At 39.6% G+C, this 24873-nt stretch overlaps 1 protein-coding gene and 1 long non-coding RNA gene across 2 annotated transcripts; one reads left to right on the forward strand and one right to left on the reverse strand.

The window, feature by feature from the left end:
• Positions 1-36: 36 nt before the first annotated feature.
• Positions 37-23974, forward strand: LOC144661092 (SWI/SNF-related matrix-associated actin-dependent regulator of chromatin subfamily A-like protein 1). The gene is made up of 17 exons (XM_078521798.1): positions 37-873; positions 9395-9445; positions 11178-11361; positions 11925-12075; positions 12409-12570; positions 13437-13502; positions 14170-14310; positions 15046-15125; positions 15332-15383; positions 15647-15718; positions 17478-17548; positions 17657-17756; positions 18342-18465; positions 19460-19518; positions 19705-19805; positions 20188-20272; positions 22456-23974. Exons 1-17 carry the CDS (start codon positions 144-146, stop codon positions 22846-22848), a joined length of 2622 nt encoding a protein of 873 aa, XP_078377924.1. The 5' UTR covers positions 37-143; the 3' UTR covers positions 22849-23974.
• On the reverse strand, positions 3525-4066 carry LOC144661136 (uncharacterized). Its single transcript, XR_013572218.1, has 2 exons — positions 3787-4066; positions 3525-3571 (listed from the first exon to the last, which is right to left on the reverse strand). It is a non-coding gene; the product is annotated as an uncharacterized LOC144661136 (long non-coding RNA).
• Positions 23975-24873: the final 899 nt, after the last annotated feature.

A 24873-nucleotide genomic window follows, 5' to 3' on the forward strand; every position in this document is an offset into this window, starting at 1 on the left:
GGGTAATGTTATTAGAAGGTGAGCCAGTGTCAGCGGTATTTTTAGTCATGGCGGCGATTTCGAAGAACGATGAAGAAACGAAAGCACAACTACACTTGAAATACCATTCATTCTCTTAATTTAGATTGCCTCCGATAACATAAATGTCTTCTGGAGGATTGACAGAAGAGCAAAGGAAGAGGATCGAAGAAAATCGACGAAAAGCTCTTGAGAAACGAGCGGCTCTTTTGAGTCAACGACAGCAGAAAAACGCACCGACGGCAACTTCGTCAGCAACAGACAGATGCGATGCGGGTAAATTTGCTTCGAGCCATGCTGTCAAATCCTCAAGAGAAAACAAAAGCTTTTTATCTTCGAGTAGAGATAAAACGAGCGTACCACAAAGGCAACCGTCTTCAAAATCTGAAGGGGATAATTCGAGCTTAAATCTGCAGTCGACGAATCAAACATCCAACTCGTACATGTACACAAATGGTCACGCAAAACCTCATTTGGTGGGCTCAGCGAGCACTTCAGTAGGTTCTTCGACCTCCGTATCTAATTCTATGGCAGGAACAGCTTCACTAAACTCTTTTCAAAGTACAATCTCCAAATTTTATCGCCCCCAGAACGCTCCGTCTTCATCCACAAGGAAACTCGAAACAAAACCTAATTCTAGCTGGTCAACGACATCTAATTCAACATCAGTATCAGCTAGTAACAGTGCAGGGTCATCAAAATCCAATGCTGCGTTCAACTTGAATGTAAGGGGCAAATCAGAGAAACCAGTAAAAGGGAACTGTGTTTTGATTAGCAGACAGAGATTCACAGTTGTAGTGCCATATCAGCCACAGCTTATTGGGATTTTTAAGACAATACCGAGCAGGAGTTATGGTAAGTTGTATGCTATCCTAGCCTATGAATACAGTCAGAATTACTGTTATAAAAAAGGGCAGAGGTGCCAGGCTGCATTTTATGTAGGTTACCTCAAAGATGGGTCGTCACAAAGTGCGAGGCAGCCAGGCCTGCCATTCATTTCGGTTAGCCTAAATAGCACTTGGGTTAACGGCCTAAATGGCACTCTGGTTCGCCAACAGTTAGCTTAGGTAGCTTGCGGTTAGCCTTTTATTTGGAGTAAGGATTTTTGCATTGCATGCCTTGCTGCCTCGCCTTGGATTATGCCTCACAGCCTTGCCTTGCACGCCTCGCACATTTGTAACACTCTTAAAGATCTTTGGTGTTGATTGAGGGCCATGGCATAGACTTAAGGAAACCTTGGTGTATCTTTGTGTGTAATGTACGCATAATGTACCCTGGCAGAGGTGTCAATGTGTCATGGATGGGAATGTCAAACATCATCAGAAATGCTGTATGGGCATAGTCTATCTTGTTAACCGGGCGGAGACTGGGCTGGCCCGGTTCATAAATTGCCCGGAATTTTTTCGTCGTAGTAGTGGTAGTCTTGTCGGTAAATCGTTCCAGACACGCTCGGCCACTTTCTTGGCCAGGATTCAAATCACGCACCCTTGATGTTTACTCGGCAGAAGCTATTAAATCACTCTCCTATTTTAAATTTTATCTAATACCCTCAATTCTCTTAAGCGTGAAATATATATTTTTGTGTTATTCAAGCGTTTGAGTACTGGTTTGCGAAACCGGTGATTTTTTTGACACGTCCAAGCAATTATTTTTTTTATTGAAAATTGCTACGTCAGTCACGCAATGATTTTGCAGCAAGCTTCACGCATAACTGCTTTTTAAAAAAAGGGCTGGTAGCCAGAGAATTTTTGAGCCGGAATACTTTGAAGATGCTCTCCATTTAATAGAAAAAATTGTGTCCATTTTCATCCGTGTACAGTTGAGCCGGCAAAGTCGCGTATCAGAGACGATTGAATGTTTGCACAGCGAAATAATCTAATTTTTGTTCTTGATGTAAAAGCTTTTCTTACACACCTCTCAAGACTTCAGAAAACAAAATGGTAATGTATAGTATTTCTACGAACTATGATGGAATTTTTGAAAGGATCCGTAAAGCCAGCAAGTAAAACAAATGGACTACAAAATGAAATCCTGGTTTAGGTAATTGCATGTAATTAAATTCTACCACAGCTACAAAATTTCACGGTTTTGAAATTTTCTTTTTCTTTATTCCTTTCAAAAATTTTTCCTGACCCCATCTTAAATAAAAATTCATCTGAAACTTTTTTTCATGTTTCATTTATTTTTTCACGTTAAGTTGGGGTTTTCAGGCTTTTGAAACAAATAACATCTAATTATAGATTGAGGCACCGTATTTACCTTGTTTGTCTCAGTAGTTCACTCGGCCGCTTTCTTGGCCAGGATTCAAATCACGCACTTTTGATGTTTACTCAGCAGGAGCTATTTGATCACTCTCCTATTTAAAATTTTATCTAAACCCTGATTTCTGTTAAGAGTGAAATATTTAACAATTAGACTACGAGCCCAAGTTTTCTATGAGCAAATAGTCAACGAGGCGCAGCCGAGTTGACTATCGCTCATAGAAAACGAGGGCGAGTAGTCTAATTGTTTTAGTAGAAACTCTAAAGGATTGCAGTCCAAAACCTACAATATTGTGCACTTTGAAGACAAAAATCAAGAAAATTTACCGCTTAAAGAGCTACGCGAGCGCGCGACTGTTTTCTATCGGCGAATAGAAATCAGTGGGAGAACCAATCAGATTCGCGGATTTCCATTAGAACACAGCTGAGTTTCTACTAAATATTTTTGTGTTATTCAAGCGTTCGACTTTTTGTACATGAAAAGCCATTACGTCAGTCACGCAATGTTTTTTTGCAGCAAGCTTCTGCTTTTGAAAACGGCTGGTAGCCAAAGAACTTTTCGCCCAGACCCACTTTGAAGATATTTTCCATTTAGCAAGAATTGTGTCCATTTTGTCCATGCATTTTCATCCATGTACCGTTGGCCCGACAAAGTTGTCTGTCACAGACGAATTGAATGTTTGCACAACAAAACAACCTTATTTTAGTTCTGTAAAAACTTTACTCGCACACTTTTCAAGAGCTCAGAAAACAAAATGGAAATGTAAAGTAATTATATAATAATTTCTACAAGCTAGAATGGAGTTTTTAAAAGGATCGGTAAAGCCATCGAGTGAAATAATTGACGGCAAAATGAAAACTTGCCCTTTGGCGCGGATAGTTAATTAAATTTTATCACTGCATGTTAATTAATTTCACGGCTTTTTAAGTACCGTAAACACCCGCGGATAAGCCGCACCCGCAGATAAGCCGCACCCGGAGTTTAACAACTCAAATGTTGGAAAAAAAGTTTTTTGAAAGTAAATTAAGAAAACCCAAAGTCGAGTCAAAAATCCAAAGTTGAGTCTTTAGGAAGTCTTCTTCATCGAATGTAAACTCAATGAACATTGAAACAGAAAATACTTCAGTCTTACCCACAATTTGAGCTCTTTAATATAATGAAAACCAACTTTGACATATTATGGGTGATCTTCTTCTGGCATTTGTTGACAGGTATTTCCTCATTCAACGCAGTTTTTCCATAGATTTTTGTGTCACAACAACAAGAACTTGCGTTTGCCGAACGTTCGTAGCTTAGTAACCAGGCATTTGATCGGACGCGAAATATGGGACTAGGGCGAGAACGTAAAGCAAAACAAAATGGCGATGGAGGCGTTCGGGTTTCGTGAAAAGAGATTTGGGAGCCATTTATTGGAGATAAACTCGTTGCATGAAGAGAGTTTCGTAATCAGTTCGACAAATTTTCCATCAAAGTGCAAAATGAGAAAGAAACAATTAGCCATCTTACTTGTGAATACTCGTGGTATTTTCTCGCTCGTAAAGTATCAATATTACTGTTAAAGTTATAGGCCATTGTCGACACTGCAAACAGTAGTAGGAGCTGTCAAACTTGCAAAAGCAATGAACGGTACTCTCTTGTAGTTTTATGTTATATTAATTTACATAATTTTCCATAAATTAGCATCAGTTCACGAAAATTTACGGCACCTTTTCCGAATGTTCCCGCAGATAAGCCGCACCCCCGCTTTCGAGCGGAAATTTTTGGAAAAAGGTGCGGCTTATCTGCGGGTTTTTACGGTATTCAAAATTTTACAGTAATGCCATTCAAATGTTTCTTGGCCTCATCTTGAATCTTTTTTTCTTTTTTCACATTTAGTTGGGATTTTAGGATTTTAAAACGAACAGCATCTGTTAGGCGTGATCTAATGCATGCCCTTTTTTGGTCTTTTTTATTTTCTTTTGTAATTTTGTTTTAAAGATTTTCTGTTATTGTTGATATTTAAATGAATAGTTTTATTTGTTTTCAAGGTTTTGAAACGAACAGCATCTATTAGATTTAAGACACACCGTGTGGTGTTATCTGCATGATACGCGTGATCTAATGCATGCTAGGCTTTTTTTATTATCTTTATTTAAAATTGTGTTTTGAAGAATTTTTTTCTTGATATTTAGGTGATTTGCTTTATTCAACCAGTAGCGAATACTGTATTTTTCTGGTTACTCCGCTCTTTTTAGCGAGAAGTTTATGTTTTTTTGTTGTTCATTCAAGGGTTCTGAGTTTCAGTCGGAACTGATCGGCGATGGAGAAATTATCTGCAATGAATCACGCAAGTCAGAACTGGCGTTTGCGTGACTGCATCCTAAAATGCAGCAGATAGGCAGGCTTTTCGATCAAAAAATAAACTTGACTTAAAGAGCTCACGTGTTTGAAAGCTTAAAAGCTTTCTAATTTTTCCTAATTTCTTTTTTTTGTTGTTTTGGTATAATACAGTTTTTTAAAAACCTTAAACGCTTCTTTGTTTTTAACAAATTCTTTCTAATTGTTTGTTTGTTTTCCACGGAGATCATTTGTAAATGCCATTTAACTGGTTTGAGTTCATTTATTCAAGATTATGAACACACCAAACGTTTTCAACCTAATCAGTCATTTATCCAGGCATGTTGATAAAAGCAGCTAATGTGATGAAGGACATTTTGACACACTACTACAACTCATGGAAACTGCATAACTTATGCAAACCTCCGATTTGTGTGTCACAGTTACTCACCCACAAACTGCTGCTCGGCTGGCGCCACCACCAAAGTGCTGAGGAGGGCAGGGGAGAAGTGTGAGGAGTGGAATGTGTGATGGGAGAGAGTAGAGTCAAAGCCTGCAGCGGATGGGGGAATGGAGGGGAGTGTAAGAGGAGATTCGAAGGTGAATGGCTAAGAAAAGGGGAAACAGGGGGAGGTGGGGGGTTGAATAAAAATCTATGCTTGATTGTATCGCGCAACCTTTGACTTTTTTTCATGGTTCTCTTTTTAGAAGCAGTTCAAAATTTTATGTTAAAAAATTTTAAGTGCAAAATAATAATAATAATAATAATAATATTTATATAGCGCTATTCAGCTAATCTGCCATTATACAAAGGTAAAAACTAAAATCTAAAAATACCGAGGTTATTCAGTATTCAGAACAAAATAAAAATTTGAAAGACTATGCAGGAATTTGTCCAAGCATGGACAAACAACCACAGAATCGTGTGTTACTTAATTAAGTGGTATTTTAAAAGTTTTTGCTGTACTTGCCTTATCAAGTAGTTAAACATTAACCGCCTGGTTTTAAGCTTTAAGCTTTAAGCTTCTTGTTGCTCTTCTTCTGGCACCCATCCTACTCACAGCTCTTGGCTTTGCTGCTCATATGCAGTCAACTCTCTTTAAACGATGTCCATCTTATAGGGAGTTAAGTAACAGTAAAATGACTGAAAAACTGGAGTGACGAGACTAACAACAAGCGTTCGTCTTGTAGAGGTGTCTGTCTTATGGAGGTGTTCACTTAGAGAGAGTTGACTGTATGAGAGTTGACTGCAAAGGAGAGATTGCTTGCAGTCTTTGTTAGTTTATGTTGCCTAATAATACCGTCTTTGGTAATGCTATTTTGCTAAATTTAATGACATGTTTTTAGTGCGATGCAATTAGCCATGTTCGAAACGAGCGGGAGACTGGGTACAAACATTCAATATCGATTGAATTGAAAAATTGGGCCTGTCAACTGAAAGAGCATCCAAAAATTAGTAACTACATGTAAACCAAATTTGAGAGTTATTGGTTTAAACGCAAAGGCATGGTACTCTTTTAAAAATCGATAAAATAAGAAAGCTTAGTATGGATTGGAGGGACAGCTGTCCCTCCAATCCATACTAAGCTCTCTTATTTTAACGATTTCTAAAAGTGAACCATACCTATGTGTTTAAACCAATAACAATGAAATTTTGTAAATAAACTCATTTTTGGATGCTCTTTCAGATGTCAGGGGTTATTTTTCAATTTAATCCATTTTTAAAATTCGTACCCAGTCCCCTACTCGTTTAGAACATGGCTAATTGCAATTTAGTTAGTATACTATTCTCACCGGTCTCACCTGCCCTTTATAAATTGAGTTATGGGCGATCTGCCGGAAGCCTTCGACCAAGATGCAAGAAAACATAAACTAGGGGAACGGGAGGGTGGGCAGAAAACTAAAGGAGGTTGAAGGCGACCGTGCGACGAGGACAGGAAAAACCGATAAGAATAAAATATGAGAGAAGACGATAGAGCGGCAGGTACCGACGCAATTTTAGTTAAAGTGGCAACATGTTAATTTGCTAACTCTCTTTTATATGCGCTTAGGTGAGACCGCTGAGAATAGTATACTATTCTCACCGGTCTCACCTGCCCTTTATAAATTGAGTTATGGGCGATCTGCCTTCGCAAAAAACGTGATGCGAGCAACACGGGATAAAACCCAGTAAACACGCACCAAAACCGCCATAAGCACCCAAAACTCAAAAGAGAGAAAACCCCCAACAGCAAAACCAAACCAGCCCGACACTAAAAATAGAGAAATACCAATAGGCCCTACAACAAGTATGAAAGGCTGAAAGAAATCATAAATGTACAAAGTCTAAAGCTCAAAACAGAATTGACCAAAACGCGCGGAGCGGAACGATCCATGAACTCCCAAAATCCGTAATGACAATGGAAATTACCTGCTACAAAGGACTCTGGGTACCTAAAGGCCAACACGGAGACACCGCTAACGCGTAGCCGTCCAAAACAGAATAAACGAAGCTATCGGAAATTTGCGCATAATGAGGCGCCACCCCTTGAGCCGCAGGGAGAGGTGCACCATAAGAAGCAACCCAGCGGATAAAGATCTGTGGCAAACAGGCCAGCTGGGAACTGGAAGAATGCGGATAGTAAACTTGACACGCTTAGCAGGGGGTTGCAACAACTAGAAAAACGCAAGGATGAGCGCGATGAAGGGCGCGGCTCAAGGGATGGCGGTTTTATGCCTCAGTAATCCGAGAGGGAATGAGATTCCCTTATAAAACTGCCAACCCAGAGCGGGAAAAGAGGGAAAACGGAAATGAACGCAGAAAAAACGCAGCGCATTCGCACTTACAAAAAAGAAAACCATATAATACAATGACAAAAGAAAGCTTCATTTATTAACGTAGGTGACAAAAAACGAAAGGACATGCTTCACGGAAATTAACGTAAAGCAAACGTAAAACAAAACTGGAAGGTAACTGGGGGTTTGGATAAAGCACCAAATAAAAGTAAACGATCCCATAAAAACAAAGCCAGCAAAATTGGAAGAAGACCATTAAGGCCCCGCTCAAAACAAAAGACGAGGGAATATGCAAACAGACAAGGCCAAAAAATAAAAATAAGCCAAATAAACTCACTCCGCTCAGAATAAACGCACAAGCATATTGCAAAACAACAAAGCCATGAGGCAAAATGAAGCCCGCTAACGGGAAGAGCAAAGAACCTTACGGTTCGCTAAAAAATAACAAGAAAAGCATATGCAAAAACAACGAGGCCATGAAATAAAATCGAGACAATTTAAACACGGCGAGAGCAAGAGATCTTGGGCTCCGCTCAAAACAACGGCAAAGGCATATGCAAAACAACAAGGCATAAGAAGCCATAGCTCACGGCGAGAGCAAGAAAACACTTTATGCTCTGCTAAAAACAACAAAAACATATGCAAGACAACAGGCCAAGGGACAGCGAGAGCGAGAAAAACCTTTTGGGCTTCGCTCAAAAGAACAATAAAAGCATATGCAAAACAACAAGCCATGAGACAAAATAAAGCCAAATAGCTCACGGCGAAAGCGAGAAAAACCTTTGGAGCTCCGCTCAACAAAAGCAAAAGCATATGCAAAACAACAAGCCATGACACAAAATAAAGCCAAATAGCTCACGGCAAAAGCGAAAACCTTTTGGGCTCCGCTCAACAAAAGCAAAAGCAAAAGCATATGCAAAAACAAACAAGCCATGAGACAAAATAAAGCCAATTAGCTCACGGCAAAAACGAAAACCTTTTGGGCTCCGCTCAACAAAAGCAAAAGCAAAAGCATATGCAAAACAAACAAGCCATGAGACAAAATAAAGCCAATTAGCTCACGGCGAAAGCGAGAAAACCTTTTGGGCTCCGCTCAACAAAAGCAAAAGCATATGCAAAACAAACAAGCCATGAGACAAAATAAAGCCAATTAGCTCACGGCGAAAGCGAGAAAACCTTTTGGGCTCCGCTCAACAAAAGCAAAAGCATATATGCAAAACAAACAAGCCATGAGACAAAATAAAGCCAATTAGCTCACGGCAAAAGCGAGAAAACCTTTTGGGCTCCGCTCAACAAAAGCAAAAGCAAAAGCATATGCAAAACAAACAAGCCATGAGACAAAATAAAGCCAATTAGCTCACGGCGAAAGCGAAAACCTTTTGGGCTCTGCTCAACAAAAGCAAAAGCATATGCAAAACAAACAAGCCATGAGTCAAAATAAAGCTCACGGCGAAAGCGGGAAAACCTTTTAGGCTCCGCTAAAAACAACAGAAAAAGCACATGGAAAACAACAAGCCATGAGACAAAATAAGGCCAACGTAAAATAATAAACAACAAGGCTAGAGCGGGGGAACAGGAATAGCTAACGAACAACGGGGCCAACATGAACGGGAAGAGGGCGAACACGTGGCAAAAATAAATAATACAGTGTACGGAAAAAGAAGAGAAATAACAAAAGCGCATATACCTAAAGATTTCCAGCGTTCGCGGGAACATTCACCACCACAGAAAAGGCTTCTGCAGGAGGCGCAGCAGGAATAAAGGCGTCCTCAACACGGTTCTCTGTAGCGTGGGGAATCTGCTCTTGCTAAGCCAGTACGTTGGAGAGAGAGAACGGCCGATGTGTACCGCAGCAATTTTAGTTAAAGTGGCAACATGTTAATTTGCTAACTCTCTTTTATATGCGCTTAGGTGAGACCGCTGAGAATAGTGGTCTGGATAGCACTCCAGTTAGCCTGAAATTATATTGCCCTTGTTAGTCATTCTAGACATTACCTCTTTTGAATCAATTATTTTGTTGCAGATGCAAAGACATTCCAGTGGGACTTTTCTTTGACAGACTATGACAAACTCAGTAAGTTTAAGAGTTTACAATATTATAAATTAATTAACTGATTAATAATTAACAACTAGGAGTTGCTGATAGCAAGTTAAGTGCTGCGAAGTAAGTTATAAGAATAATAAGAATAATAATAGTAGGAATGAACGGAAGGTCATAGGAATGTTTCGGATGTTCACATTTTCAGATGTGAAAGATATGATTTTCTCAGGGAGTTAAATGTTTGTAATTCGCTTAGTTTATAAAAAAAATTAGTGAAATTGACGAATGGAAGCAATGCAACCTAACATAGCACGTGCAATTCGATTGCAAAGCCATCAGAAACACCCATTTATGACGTCAAAAAGCTCAAAGCTCGTTCCATTCCAGCGTGCGGTCATTATGGAACGTTTTCGTGGAGCCGTCGCAAATAATCTTCGTAGTGCTTTTGCTGTACATATTTCCCGCTTAGGGCTCAGAAAGTAAAATTTCTCCTTAAATTTAATTGGTAATCAATAATTATGAAAGCGAATTATAAGAAGGCCTCGTAATTCGTTATTCATGAAAAGACCGTTTCTCCGGCACTTTACTTGACCATCTTGCTCAGGAGAGATTTCTTGAGAAGCATTTACAAAGTACTGAACAGAAGCGCAAGAGGCAACGCTTTAAAATTTAACTTCTTACTCTTTAGCGAAAAGGACATCGCAAACGACAAACGCAACTTCAACATTGTAAATGCCGCTGATCATACGTACTGCATGTACACAAAATCATCGCCAGTGAAAAAGTCAAATCGAGTGTGTCACCTATATAAAGCGCCCAGGCCCCGCACGGACAGTCAAAAATAGTTCTGCTGCTATGCTAAGGCTTCGCAGCAATAATTATTATACTACAAGCCTGAGTTTTCTATTTAACAATTATTTCACGAGCCCGCATACTAGGTTGTGGTTCAGTTTTACCCTTGATACAATTTGGCATTTTTCTTTGTTTTATATTCATTATCATGTATTACCATATAATCAGGGATGGCGGAGCCGGGGGGCTGGGGGGGGGGGGGGCTTTAGCCCCCCCACTTTTACAGAAAAAATAAAGAATTAATAAGAGAAGAGTCCCTTAAGCCCCCCCACTTCAAGTCACTAGTCAGCCCCCCCCCCAGTTGGAAAAATGCTCCGCCGTCCATGATAATTATGTACCAAACAAAGGGAAATACCAAATTTTACCAAGAGTAAAACTGAAATACAACAACGACATCATTCTACATCTAACTTTCCTGGAATTATCCAGGAGTCTTCTGGGTACACTGAATCTCCTGGTCTTTCCTTCAATTTACCAATCTCCTAAATACTGACAATCAATCGTGATTTATCAGGATCAAGATTTACGATCATGATTTATCAGGATTCTGGGGAAAGTGAACCCTGTTCAAGAGCCAAACCTGAAGTAAAGTATACCCCTCTTCCAGAGAGAAAGGGTGATTTTTATACCCTGCTCCAGACTCAGAGAGGCAAAAGCATGCCCTGTTGAGCAGCACATACCCAAAAAGGCATATAACCATATAATTTATGGGAATACTCCCCTTTCCTGGGGGATACTCCTAGTCACTTCATGCTACAGAAACTGGCCAGACCAGTTTGACCTGAGTGCAACTTTATTTTGCATGCACATGGACTCACATTCTCAATAAATATACATGTAACAAAGGTTACAAAATACAAATATCTACTTGCATGTGATTCTGATATCATCATTTTGTGGATTATTCTTATAGTGCAAGCAGTCCAGTCTTTACCTTCGCACATTACAGTGGAAGGATTACCAAAAGCTGTGATGTCAACATTTCTTAAAACCACCCCAGGCACTCTGAAGAAAATGTCGACCAGTGAGATCAATTTAAACTCAGTCGATCACAAGCTAGTTGGAGCATTGATGCAATTTCAACAAGAAGGAGTCAGGTCTGTGTTCTTGTAGTACATGTATGTGTGGAATGTAGGTGCCATGGCCTAATGGTTAGTGCTCTGGACTCTGGACCAACAGTCAGAGTTCAAGCCCTGGCAGGGTCACTCTCACAATGCTTCTCTCGACCCAGGTGTATAAGTGGGCACCAGTGAATTCAATGCTTGGGTGTAGGCCAAAATGTATGAAGCTTAATTGGAATTTAATTTCCAGAGGGGTGGGTATAGCCTGAATTTCAGACATCCCTCTCTGGTCGCCTACTCCCGAGAAGGGACATCTGAACAAATCTGGCCCTAAAAATGGATTTAACCTCAAAATGAATTACTGGTAAACCTGCAACAGAAATACTTCTAGTTGCTACAGAAACGGGAGATACATGAGCATCAACCTGATGTGTTGCTAGGCTTGAATTCCCAGCATGCCTACTCAGTTAATAAGCTCATGTGATCATTCTATAGGTTACCATCTTCAGAAATGGGGTGGGGCCCACATGTAGATTTACTTTAAAATTATGTTTTATAATATTTCTGTTTTAATATGTTTTTTACAAATGTTGTTTTAGTTTTAGCATTCGTCATGATGGCAGAGTGTTGATAGCTGATGACATGGGTCTGGGGAAGACGATTCAAGCAATCTGTGTTGCATGTTATTATCGCACTGAGTGGCCTGTTCTCATCATTACACCGTCTTCGCTCAGAATAACCTGGCAGCAGGTACAGTGCAAAGAATTACATTAATATAATTAAAATAAAATGAAAAAGAGACCAGTAGTATCATTTAAAGCTGCAAAGTCTGACTCAAGGCATCTTGGTGTCAAATCTTAATTTAATGATCTTGGTTTTGCATTCCTCTACAATTTTCCTCAAAAGTATTAGGTGTCCACATAGGACATCAGACAAATATAAATTTACCAGTACTCTGTATGAAACATGTAATGTTCCTATGCTACTGTGCAGTAAGTTGATGGATCTGAAAAAATAGATCCACTTTGTACATTGTGATAGTTGTTATTTTAAACTTTACCCACTGAAATTTTCTGTTTGTAGGCTTTTATCAAATGGCTTCCCTCAGTGGACCCAGAGTACATTAACGTTGTCCTCACAGGGAAGGACAACCCAACAGCTGGGCTTATCAACATTATCAGTTATGACCTCTTGTCTAAATGTATGGAGGATATAAAAAAGAAACAGTTTAGAGTCATCATAGCAGTAAGTGTGATGGCCTCATTAGGTTGCCTCATTGTTTGAGTATTCCTTTAATATGTGCCCATTCACTCATGTTTTACAGCACTTTTCTTTTCTGTAATAATTATTTACCGTAAACAGAGTTTTATAAATTCATTCACTTTTTTATTTTGTTCACTCTATAACATGTTTGTTTGTTCATTTGTTTGTTCATTCAATTTGGTTTCTTGATCAGTTGGTCAACCCATTGGTCTGTAAATCTATTCAGTAGATCGTTTGGTTGCTAATAGTTGGTTTGTTGACTGACTCTTGTCAGTCAGTCAGTTTGTCAGTTAGTCAGTCAGTCAGTCAGTCAGTCAGTCAGACAGACAGTCAGTCAGTCATTCAGTCAGTCAGTTGTTTGTCAGTCAGTCAGTCAGTCATTCAGTCAGTCAGACAGTCAGTCAGTCAGTTGTTTGGTCAGTCAGTCAGTCTGTCAGTCAGACAGTCAGTCCGTTGTTTGTCAGTCAGTCAGTCAGTCGGACAGACAGTCAGTCAGTTGTTTGTCAGTCAGTCAGTAGTCAGTTGTTTGTCAGTCAGTCAGATGGTCAGACTTGTCTGTTGGTCAGCGAGTCAGTTGGTCGGTTGGTTAGTCTGTCAGACAATGAATTAAGTACAAATAATCAGCTAAAAACTAATTCAGTTATTACTGTCATAATTCTGTAAAATATTTGTTTGAATGTTGTAAATTCATCACTGAACTTCTTTTGTATTTGGTCAGTTTCTAAGGTTTCATGCCTCTGCTCATTCATCTCCTTAAATCATTGTCTTCTTGCACTCTATTCAGTGTGTTTCTTTTCTTTTCTGTCTTTGATTGTTTACCTTTTTACATGAAAATTTGTTTACATCAGGATGAATGTCATTTTATCAAGAACTACAAAGCCTCGAGAACTCAAGCTGCCTTGCCTCTGCTAAAGGTACAGTGCCTTAATTCCTTATTTTTTCTGTTGAGATACACAAGGAAACAGTTGATATTACAGCATAGAGCCTAAAAGTGTGAGCACTTTTAATTTATTGAAGTTGTTTCTAGCAGATTTAATCCAGTCAAAAATCAACGGAACCCTTGGATTCTGATTGGATCAGTAATGACTGCACAAAAAAAAATGAATTGAACACACTTTTAGGCTTCTCGCTGAAGTGGTAAATTAATCTCTGTGGCAAATCTCAAAAGCTATTTTTTTTAATCATGAACCCTTTGTACATTGTATTAAAGCTTTGTTGAAACTCGTCAAGCTTCCACGCACTCCCTGAGTGCTCACATGCTCTGTATTCTGTGTATTCTGATTGGATAATATTAGACTCAGAAGCCATTCAAGTGCTTATAGAAGATTTTCCACAGACCGTCCTGTTCCGGTTTGTTATTTTCCTTCTTTAAACACACCCGTCGAATACTTTAACCACTGAGCTACAGAAAAGCTAGTGGCGAGCTGATCCCTTTTTTACTAGGTTAATATGTGACCTGCATCCTGCGCGCTGATAGATCAGCAATGTCAAAGGATCCTGTATGGAGATAAGGGAAAGAAAGATGGTACATATTTTTTATAAGTAAATTGTTGTTGTTTTATTTGTCAAACTCGTTTTTAGGCAGCCACTCGTGTTATTCTGCTCTCCGGGACTCCAGCTCTGTCACGGCCACTGGAGCTGTACACTCAAATCTGTGCCATTCAGCCAGGATTGTTTCCTACTTTTCATCAGTTTGGAATCCGCTACTGTGCTGGACAACAGGTGAAATGTTTATAATGCTCAATTTTGAATATCGTACGTAAGAAGGGTTAGTTTTCTTGTTTGTTTTCTGTTTTTGTTTATATGACGGCTGAAAACAGTGTGGAGTGTTTTGAACAATGACCGTCGTTTTAACAGACCAAAGCGGTCTCCTCGGGCCAAACAAAGATGATGTGCATTGAGTGATTGTTCACTTGAGTATTACAGAACCAAACCAACGTTATCACTTTGGCCAATCACAAAGGACATTGGCAATTCAGTAAACCGATAAAAATTCGAAGCAAACACATTTTAGCCGGCACGGAGCGCGGGAAAACGTGCGTGTTTTGTAAAACAATCAGTGGGCGTAGTAATGCAAAACCAAATCAAATGCGAATTACTTTCCACTTTCAATTGAAACCGTTCGAATGCAATCAACCATCGAAACTCGAAGCAAGCACTTACAACCAGGAAAACACGCTTAAACTGAGGCACGATTGGTTTTGGTTTTGTTCCTGATGGGTTAAAAAAATATCATGTTTGCTCTGATTGTTTGAAGCTCATTGTATATGCTGTTTGAGCTTATTCTATAGTTCACGAAATGTAAAACGCAAAGCCAAATACGTGTTTTCAACGATACGATAGTTAGCCAATGACTACATGTCGCTGATAAGCCATTAGGTTTCTCTGCTTCCTGGAATTGGAGCAGACTTACAAAATCCTGAACATGTTTTCTTTTTTTCTATTTTTTAACTACAGAATCGCTTCGGCTGGGATTTTTCAGGGGCATCCAACATGCAGGAACTTCAACTGTTACTAGAGGAAAAGTTAATGATCAGGTTGACAACGGTCTTTTTTATAACTTTGTTCTAGAATGTTGCATGTTTTGTTGGTTATAACAGTGTTTTATTATTTTCTTCTGTTTGCTTTTGACAATGGACTGACTCTGACATTTTGTATGTACATTTGTATGGCGAGTTTTGTGAAAAAACTCTTCTCCAAATCTTATCAAACCTTTTAAGATAGATATTTTTGTAATTTCCAGACGATTGAAGAAAGACGTTCTTTCCCAGTTGCCTTCCAAACGTCGCCAAATGGTATTTTCATAATTACATTTCATGTAGAGCATATTCTGTAGAGTTTGTTTTTGCTAATACTTTATTTCCCGAAGCTACAAATGTAATATTCTTGTTTACTGTTTATTTGTTAAAATAGTAGGAACACATTCAACCCTGTGATTAACTAGCATCCCACCCAGGGGAAAAAGCAATATTGGGATTAGTTCCGGCGGTAAACGTTTACTTTTTACGTTTACTATTTAGTTATGTTGTGTCTAAAATACTTCGCATTCTCCCCTGAGGTGATGCTGGATCCGTCGCTTATTAAGACTAAAACTTTGGAAAGAGCTGCTAAGGAAGTCTCTAAAGCCAAGGTAAAATTTATACCACAAAAGGCTTGTTATCTTGTATATGAAGCGAAGTAAATACATACACCTTATTCGTTGCGGGTTGCGTAGTTTATTATTCCACTATTTTTTCCACTAAGTTTGGGTCCGTATTCCATAAGTTTGTCCGTCCGTATTTTTGCCCTGATCTACAGTGTAATAACGTGGCATATTTTGCGCGTTCTTTTTCCCTAATATGGTAAAATGGCGCAAAAGAGGAATAATAATATTGAAAATACAAGAAGTAAAACTCTATAGCGAAACTATGCGATGCTGAACCTAAAATATATCTGACCGGATTTATTAAAACCAGGTTATGGAAATTTTCACCGTTTTTAGCGCAAATCGCCGTAAACGCGAAAGTAGACGATATAAAAACTAAAGTGAATGTCAGTCTTTTTTTCTCTTCTCCTCTTTCTTATCTACCTTTCAGCGCTGTTTTTCATTTTTCTTTTTCTTTCTGGGCATGTTTTTAGCCATACCGAAGTGCAATGTACGTGGTCAAGAACACTCATGTCACTTTTCGTTGACCACGTTTTTACAAATCCAGTTAGAATTGTACTAAGAGGTTTACAGTGTTTATTACCCAAATTCCAGACTGCGTTGCGTACGGTTTGGAGAACAGAGACATACAGCGGCCCCCCTCCCCTCAAAAAAATCTACCGTATGTTTGAAGGGATGAGACGGCTGTACACAGGCTAATAATACAGTGGAACCTCGATAAAACAAAGGACCAAGGGACTGGCAAAATACGTTCGCTATAACGAGGTTTCGCTATATCGGGGTTCTTTTCCATAAATTTTACTATTACTGAGGCGAAGAATATCGTTCGTTATAACAAGGACTTTGTTACATAGAGGTTCGTTAAATCGAGGTCCCATTGTAACGTGTTGTACCAGTCTCCTAGAGTAAAAACTATCCTGGGATATTTGTATTGGTTTCGCGCGTTATTTGTTAACAGTGTGCGAAGAAATCAGTCTTTTGGGGCCTACAACTTTGGTTGCTCTAGCATGAATGGAAGAGTATTGCATTTGGTACTTTCCCAATGGCAACAATGTACTTGTTGCCATAATTGTTTAATTATTTTTATTTAGGTATAAAGTAACAGTTCCCCTCCCCTCCTCATCTTCTGTTACGTGATTTGGAAGAGGGTCAAATATATTTTGGTCTGAAGTAAATGAAGAAGCGTTCTCAAGTTGAAATCTCGGAAAAAAGATTTTCCGAGTACCCCCAACGGGAGTCGAACCCATGACCTTCCAAGATTACCGGTTGGACGCTCCTAGAATATGACCTCGCTCACCACGAGTCTCCCATAGCTCAGTGGTTAGAGCGTCCAACCGGTAATCTTGGAAGGTCATGGGTTCGACTACCGTTGGGGGTACTCGGAAAATCTTTTTTCCGAGATTTCAACTTGAGAACGCTTCTTCATTTACTTCACTTTATCCAAGTTGCCATTTCACTTTACATTTATCCACATTCATTTCGACATATTGAGCCTTGCAGTTAGCAGGACATGTGTCACTCATAAGAACCTAGAATATGACCTCGCTCACCACGAGTCTCCCATAGCTCAGTGGTTAGAGCGTCCAACCGGTAATCTTGGAAGGTCATGGGTTCGACTACCGTTGGGGGTACTCGGAAAATCTTTTTTCCGAGATTTCAACTTGAGAACGCTTCTTCATTTACTTCACTTTATCCAAGTTGCCATTTCACTTTACATATATTTTGGTCTTTTACTTTTTAATAGCAACAAGAGCAACATGGAGCCCTTCTCAACTACTTCTTTGAAACTTGCGCCTGCAAGGTTCCAGCGGTCAGGTAAGGGCCGTTAGCATGCGCCATGAACTAGTCAGTAAGGAGATTTAATAGTTTCATCTTGGAATGTCTAAAGGTCACTCATTCATCTGTCTGTCATTTATCTGTCAGGGACTACATACTAGACTTGTTGGAAAGCGGCCGCAAGTTTTTAGTTTTTGCCCACCACAAAAGCATGCTGGACGCCATTTGCAATTGCCTCACCCAGAAGGTAAGATTCATGTGTTCGTTACTCAAGCAGCTGTAACACTTGTGTCACGCAATTACGCTTGTCCCCAACTCTCAAAATTCTTTTGCGCTCACTGATGAAGAGGTACGGTCCATGAGACTGGAAACCACGAAAAAGAACTTCAGCTGCAAAGCAAGGCGATTTATAAAAGAAACTTGGAAAATTGTCACGCTTTTTCCATTAAACGGAAACTTGAGAGTTGTGCAATGTCAGAAGAGAGATTTGGGGTGAAATTTCCAAGTACTTAGTCGGCTTCAAGCAGGAAAAGGATGCGCTGTCACGTAAGCGCGCGTTTTCCTAAATTTCTGTGGTCGATAAGATTGTAGACCATAGGAAAATGTGGCTGATTTAATAATTTGTTTAATTGACGTAAAAAGATTGTAATTAACGTTAATTCTGTGACACTTAGAACGTTATTTTGATAGATTCTTTTCGCGATTTTTGTGATTTGGGCAATTTCTTTATTAGAAACAGTATGATAGCCGTCCCTCGAGTAATCTTCCCTTTTGAGAGAGGATTGCAAGGCTCGCAACTTTCGGAACTCAAGTGAAATTTCTCTGTTTTTAGAAGTATGATTTCATACGCATCGATGGCAGCACACCAGCTGGAATCCGTCAGAGCTTGTGTGATAAATTTCAGCAAAACAAGGAGTGTTTAGTAGCTGCCCTCTCGATCACCGCCGCGAATACAGGTGAAGTACAACATCTAATCCGTTTATATATATTTCATACCTGTATTCTATCCTCGCACAGGAACATATTAACTTTAAGCATACCCTAGTGACCGACTATTAGGCAAACTCGCAATCTAATTGAATGTTTTTGGCAGAGCTTTCTTAAATTGCCCAAAAAAAATCCGGGATGGAATGTTGAGTGTGTGTTTTGTTTTTCTTCTTGCTGGTCACATAGGACATTGTCTCAGTACTGGTTGCTCCGTGAATGAACGATAAGAAATGAACGAGTTTTTTCAACTGGCTTAGAATTAAACAAACAAATACGTCATTTTATGTAATGTTTAATAAATGAGCAGCAGTGTTTTATCAAGTTTAAAACACGAGGCGCAGCCGAGTGTTTTAGACTTGATAAAACACGAACTGCGAATTTATTGAACGGCTTAAAAATCTTCTGATGTAGATCAACTCATTTTCGCACTAATATTTATATTTGGGGTTATTTTGGCCTAGAAAATTGGACGTGAAGTTTAGCCGTGTCTTTATCAGATATAAAGACACTCATTAAACATTAATTTCTTTTGTATTTTCTTTATGAATTATTAATGAGTTTTTTAAGCCTCATTTACAATTTTTGAAATTTGTATCATTATTTTTGGTGTAACGTTAATGGTAACAGCACCAGGTATCGACTACCGTGTATCTTCCCCCCTTTCCCTTCCATGTATTTCGTCGTCACCTATTGAAGATTTGTGTTAGGTGGACTGCAAATGGTGAATGCAAATAACTAGAAAAAAAAAACTTCGACTTGGAAAAATTAATACAAGTCCCCCGCTTCAACTCTTCCCCCCCCCCCCCCCCACCTCTCCTCCGCTCAGCCTCACTCTTCTCCCCCGTTCGCACAACCTAAAATTTTAACTTACATTTTATCCAGTATTTTTCTTTTTAAAACTGGTTTCCTTCAATTTTTTCTTTCCGGATCATTGATCTTTCCACTGTTTTCATTCGTCGTCAGGTTTGACTCTTACCGAGGCCAGCGCGGTTGTGTTTGCAGAGCTTTTTTGGAACCCTGGGGTGAGCTCTACATTTTTTTGATACAGTACTTTTTCCAGAATGTAAGTGATGTTTCTTATAACTGATCATACATGTTCATTCTCTAAAGCCGCGAACCTCGGTCAACAAATGCAAAATTAAAGCAGTCATACATGTAATAAAAACTTGTTTTTGATTCAAGCATTTATTTGGTTGTCTTCTTGTTAGGCTCTTGTCCAGGCCGAGGACCGTGTGTACAGAATTGGTCAGAAGAATGCGGTGAATATTCATTACCTTGTGGCTAAAAAGACCGCAGATGACTACCTTTGGTACGAGGAAACATTGAAACTTTCATTTTGTGTCCGTAATATTTGCTTTCGGTTAAAATAACTAGTATTTTACAAGGCTAAAAAGGGTAAAATTATTTTTAACAAAACCTTTTATCCTTTTTAAAGTACTTTAATCTTTTTAAGCCTTGTAAAAAGTCGTTTCTTTGTTACCACAAACCAAGAAAAAAAGAGAAAAGTCTAGTTTCTTCAAACTACCCTACAAAGAACCTCGTCATGTGCTTTTCGCCGGGATTACAGCAACGCTGAAACATGTTTGCAGTGGAAAGCTTTTTGTTTCTCATCTATTTGTGTTGCGATCGGATGACCCCCTTACACTTTTTGTTCTTTTATTGTTACTTTTTTTTTCATTTTTATTTCTCAGGCCATTGATTCAAAACAAGCTGGAAGTGCTGGGTAAAGCAGGTCTATCCGAGGATGTATTAGAGGCCGACTGTACATTCTTTAAGGTACGCAAGAATTTACAACAAATGCTAATGCACTAGTGCAGTCGGGGGAACAAGTGCCAGTTGATGGCGACATCACTTCTCCGAGAAGCGACTGAGCCTGCGGTTTTCGTCCCAAAAGTTTCTAAGCAACATGACGTATTTGTACGCGTGACGGCTTACGGAGTACTCGTCAACCTCGTGCCCAGGGTCTCTCTCCTTTTCCTCCCTTGTCGTGGAAGACAGAGACCCTGGTTGACCCTGGTCACGTGTCACTCAAAATCTGGGTGGCAAAAAAAATACCGCAGCGGGGGTGGGTATTTCAACCAATTTTGTCAAGATGAACAAAAATTACTCTCCTGGGTATTGAAGGGACATGCAAGATTTTGGTTTAAAATGGCGGCTGATAGTCCAAGTATGTTTTTCTTCTAGCCAGTTGTCTTCTGAAAGCGCTGTGTTCTTCTGGATACGACGTCAGTATTACCTTAAAAGTGAAACAGCCTTTTCCCGGGCCTTTTTGGTTCTAAAATTGAAATTGATGTCGTTGCGCTGGATCGGGTTCCGCTCACGTACGCATGGAAATTCAAAACTTTTTTACAATAAGCTCCTTCTCTCTTGCCGTTTGCACAGTTTAAACAACTTTTGCCGTACACTTATTCACCTCTACGAGTTATTTAGAGTAAAAGGAGGCTTGATGAAGACGAGGAAAGGCAGGTAATTGTTTGAAAATACTTCAAAACAGTCAGTTTGTAATTTACAGCGTGCGCTTGCTCGCGATAGATGGCGTAGTAATCTTGTTTGTCAGATCTAGAACAAGTTCACGTTAAATAAAGTTAATTTTGGTCAATCTTTTCTGTTTTGTCGTTGCTTAGCACTTCGGAAAACCTTGCTTAGATACACTGTTTGAATTTTTTTTAGTTTCTGTGGGGAAATTTACGGCTCAAAGTCGAAATTAATGTAACTCGTTGCGAAGCCGAAAATTAAATTCGTGTACAACTCTTCGCGCGTAGTAAGCACTTGAACCTAAAATAATATTGCCCGCTTAGTTTTCAAACAGAATAGTTGAATCGCGATACAAAACTAATTGCCTACACACTATTATTAAACTGAGGAAAATCTCCTCGAAGAAGTGACTTTCCGTGAAGCGCTTCGGCCACGGCAAGAAGAACGCTGTTCCGTTCACTTCTTCACTGAACAGATTATTGCTGCGATCTCTGTCACATACCTCCGCACAAACCCGGCATAAACTCGAGTCAACGGAATAAAAGAAGAACTTTTTTGGTTTTCCTTTTTTTGGAAACAAAGCGCCAATTTAAAACACCTGCTGACGGGTGGGAACAATTATTTAAACCCTCTCACCCCGGCATGGTAGATTTGTCACATGGACGAAAAAAAGACTCTGTCACCCCTCCCTACCAACTTATTTTTTTACCACCCAGATTTTGGGTGGTCACATGACCAGGGTCAACCAGGGTCTCTCTCCTCGACGACAAGGGAGAAAAAGGAGGGAGGCCCTGGGTACGAGGTTGAGTACTCGTGAGCGCTCGCACTAGTCTTTGATTGGATGAAGTCATTTGGAAATTATTTGAGTGCTTAAACGTAGATTTGCCAGAACTGGCGCTTATTCCCGCGACTGAGTGGGCACATTTGGACTTTGGAGGCCGAGCGCTCCAGGTTCAAGGTTCATGTGAAGCTTACGTAGTATTTCTCTATTTTTATTCATTTTTTTTTTTGCGCGCAGAAAATTGAAGTTAGAACTGCGCGCAAGTTGTGAAATGCCTAGGCAATCGTTTCTCAAAAAAGCATAGCGACTGGTACACATTTACTTATAATTATTATAAAAACGCTCATGAACGCACAGAAAGGGTCTAAAAAGGTCAACCCTAGCATACACAATGTTGCAAAAATATGGCTTTCTTTTGTGCGTATTGGCTATGTTAGGGACGCAAGGTATTGTGGTAAAAATGTACAGCCGCCATCGTTTTTCTATTGATGGATCGGACAGGCCCGTCCGCCCGTTTTTTGGTCCATTTTTGTTTTTTTTTTTTGGCCATGCCACTGCACAGAACCCAAAGCTTTATTAGTGCGAGGTTCTGTGAGACATATATTTCTAGTTTTAGTGTTTAACGTATAAAGTAAACTTTAAGATTGTGGCCCTTTATTATCTGCGGCGTTTACGGCTTTTTTTTTTGTTTGTTTTTGCTTAGGACCCCAAACAGCAGACGCTGTTTTCTTTTGTCGAGTCTTTCGTGGAGGATTACGCCACCGATAACTCCTCAAAATCGGTTGAAACTGTGCCCTCTACATCTTGTAACAATAATCCGAGTTTGGAAACCGATGCAAAAGTTGTTACCATGAAAACAAAGAAATCGAAAGATGGCTATTTTGCAAGCGGAAGTGACACAAGAAAACGAACGAAGCCCAAAGGCGAAGCTTCAGAGACCGGAAGTGACTTTGCTGGTGCGATTGATGACAATTTTGATTGGTTTGACGGTTTGACAGATGACGATATTATTACTGATGGTCTGCAAGATGATATTACCAGATGTAATGACGGGCAGTTTAATTCAGAACCTTCTGCTAAGAGATCCCGGCGGTAAAAACGTGTAACGCCTTGTACTGGTGTCAAGTAATCAAAGATGGCCAATTTGTTAAGATTCTTTTGTGATGTATGGTACTTTATTCAAATGAAAGAAAACCTGAAAAGAATACCCTAAGGTAAAAATAAAAAAAACACTTAGAGGCAATAATAACCGCAAAAGGATCAAGAATCGCTAAGATAAAGAAAGATGGAAACGGATTGCGATCAAAAGAGTTCCAGAAATGTAACTTTGATTTTTAACGTGTTGCGTTACGTGTTGCGTAGATCCTTTAAGGGCTAGGTCACGTGAATCCTCTGGCGATTTCATTCCAGGAAGAAATCGTATAAATCTAAAAAAAACGAATCGAACATTTTGGATACTGCGCAATTGACTGCCATTTTGAATTTGAAAGAACCATAACATGGTTGACCTGTCCGGCTAGTTCGTTCAAACTTCCCAAGATCACATATCTTCGTGTTTTTGAATCGAGCCATTACTTAGAGACTAACTCGTTTCAATTAACAACTGTTTGTTTGTAACGGGGGCCAGCCTCAACCTGCTGTCGCTTAGAAGACCGTTTCTGGGGAGAAAACAAAAGATAAGCGCCAGCTAATAGCAAAGCGCGCGAGTGACGTCAAGATAAGATAAGATAACTTTATTTTAACACGCATATTAGCCCTCGAAGCTTCGCTTCTCGGGCTAATATTTGTTTTAAGAACATCAAATTTCCGCGGGGCAACTATCAGCCGATAGTTCCTCGACAGAGACACTCTATTGTTAAAATAGAAAACAGTGGGAGAACCAATCAGATTCGCGGATTTTCAATAGAACACAGCTGAGTTTCTACTAATAGTAAATATACTTAATGAAAATGAATGCGAGGCACCTCGTTTTGTTATCCGCGATTCTGTGATATTGTTTGTTCCCGGAATGCCACGCTCTCTGTGATTTGCGCTTAAATGTACGAGAAAACAAATTTGCTACATAAGTTTGATTTACTTTGCTGTGGTACACAGTGACTGAAAACGAGTCATTAAACGTAAACATTGACAATTATATTTGTAATAAACAGTTGCTCATAGTTGTAAATAAAACGATATTGCCGAGCAGCCATACAATTAAATAAAGTAAAATAATTTTCTTACTTGCAGCCACTTCGCTTTGTGTATTGTCTTAGAATTCGAAAGAGTTGATTTAGGAAGATATGGCTTAGTTTCGATACCTTCCTGTAATGGTGTCCTAGTTGCGCCCCATACCCCCATACACCCTAAAGGTTAGGTACTTGTCAACAGCCCTCCTCCCCCCTGTGAGCGAACATCAAGATGACACGACTATACAAAGGATTTCTAGGTTTACTCAGAACAGAACGTACTCTGTAACATGGGCGCTTCGCTTCGATTTTTTTAAAAAAAATGGAACCAATGAAGGGACGCTACTAGCAGGGTCACGTTTGGAAGGGTCGTTAACCAATGAACAAATCAAGTAAATAATCGGTATACACATGCGTCATGCGCAGACGGAAGTAAGGTAGCCACAAGAAGGATCTCCGAAACACTGCCACCTCGTTTCAAAGTTGAAATCCTATATGGTTAGTTCTGTTGGAGTCCCGGATGTTAAAGTAAACCCTAAAGTCAAGGCTAATAACGGGTCCACCGGTTTAAAATACTTGAAATGCGATCTCCTTCATTAAAGGCTTATTTAGCCTTTTCCCACGCTCGAGAAACGTCTCAAATTAGATCTGGCGAGAAATACCGCACCGATATATACAGCTCTACAGAGATGCGTAGAATGACTCTTTTGGTTGCTTGGTTACAACTTTTTCTACCAATCAGAGACAACACAAGGGTCGTTGCAGGGCTTTGCGTTTAGTCTGGAAGCTCAGACATCTCGAGCGGGGGAGGAGTTGAGAGCGCGAAGATGGACTCTGTGGTTAAGAATGGTTTGGTTTATTTTTGGAAGGGACTGCGTTTGAAAACTTTAGATGCACATAAGAATACAACAAAAATATTTCGCCCCCTGAAATGGACATGACGCGTTTCTGAG

This window comes from Oculina patagonica, chromosome 7, assembly GCF_052425735.1.
Source record: "Oculina patagonica isolate OP01 chromosome 7, crgOcupat, whole genome shotgun sequence".
NCBI lineage: Eukaryota > Metazoa > Cnidaria > Anthozoa > Scleractinia > Oculinidae > Oculina > Oculina patagonica.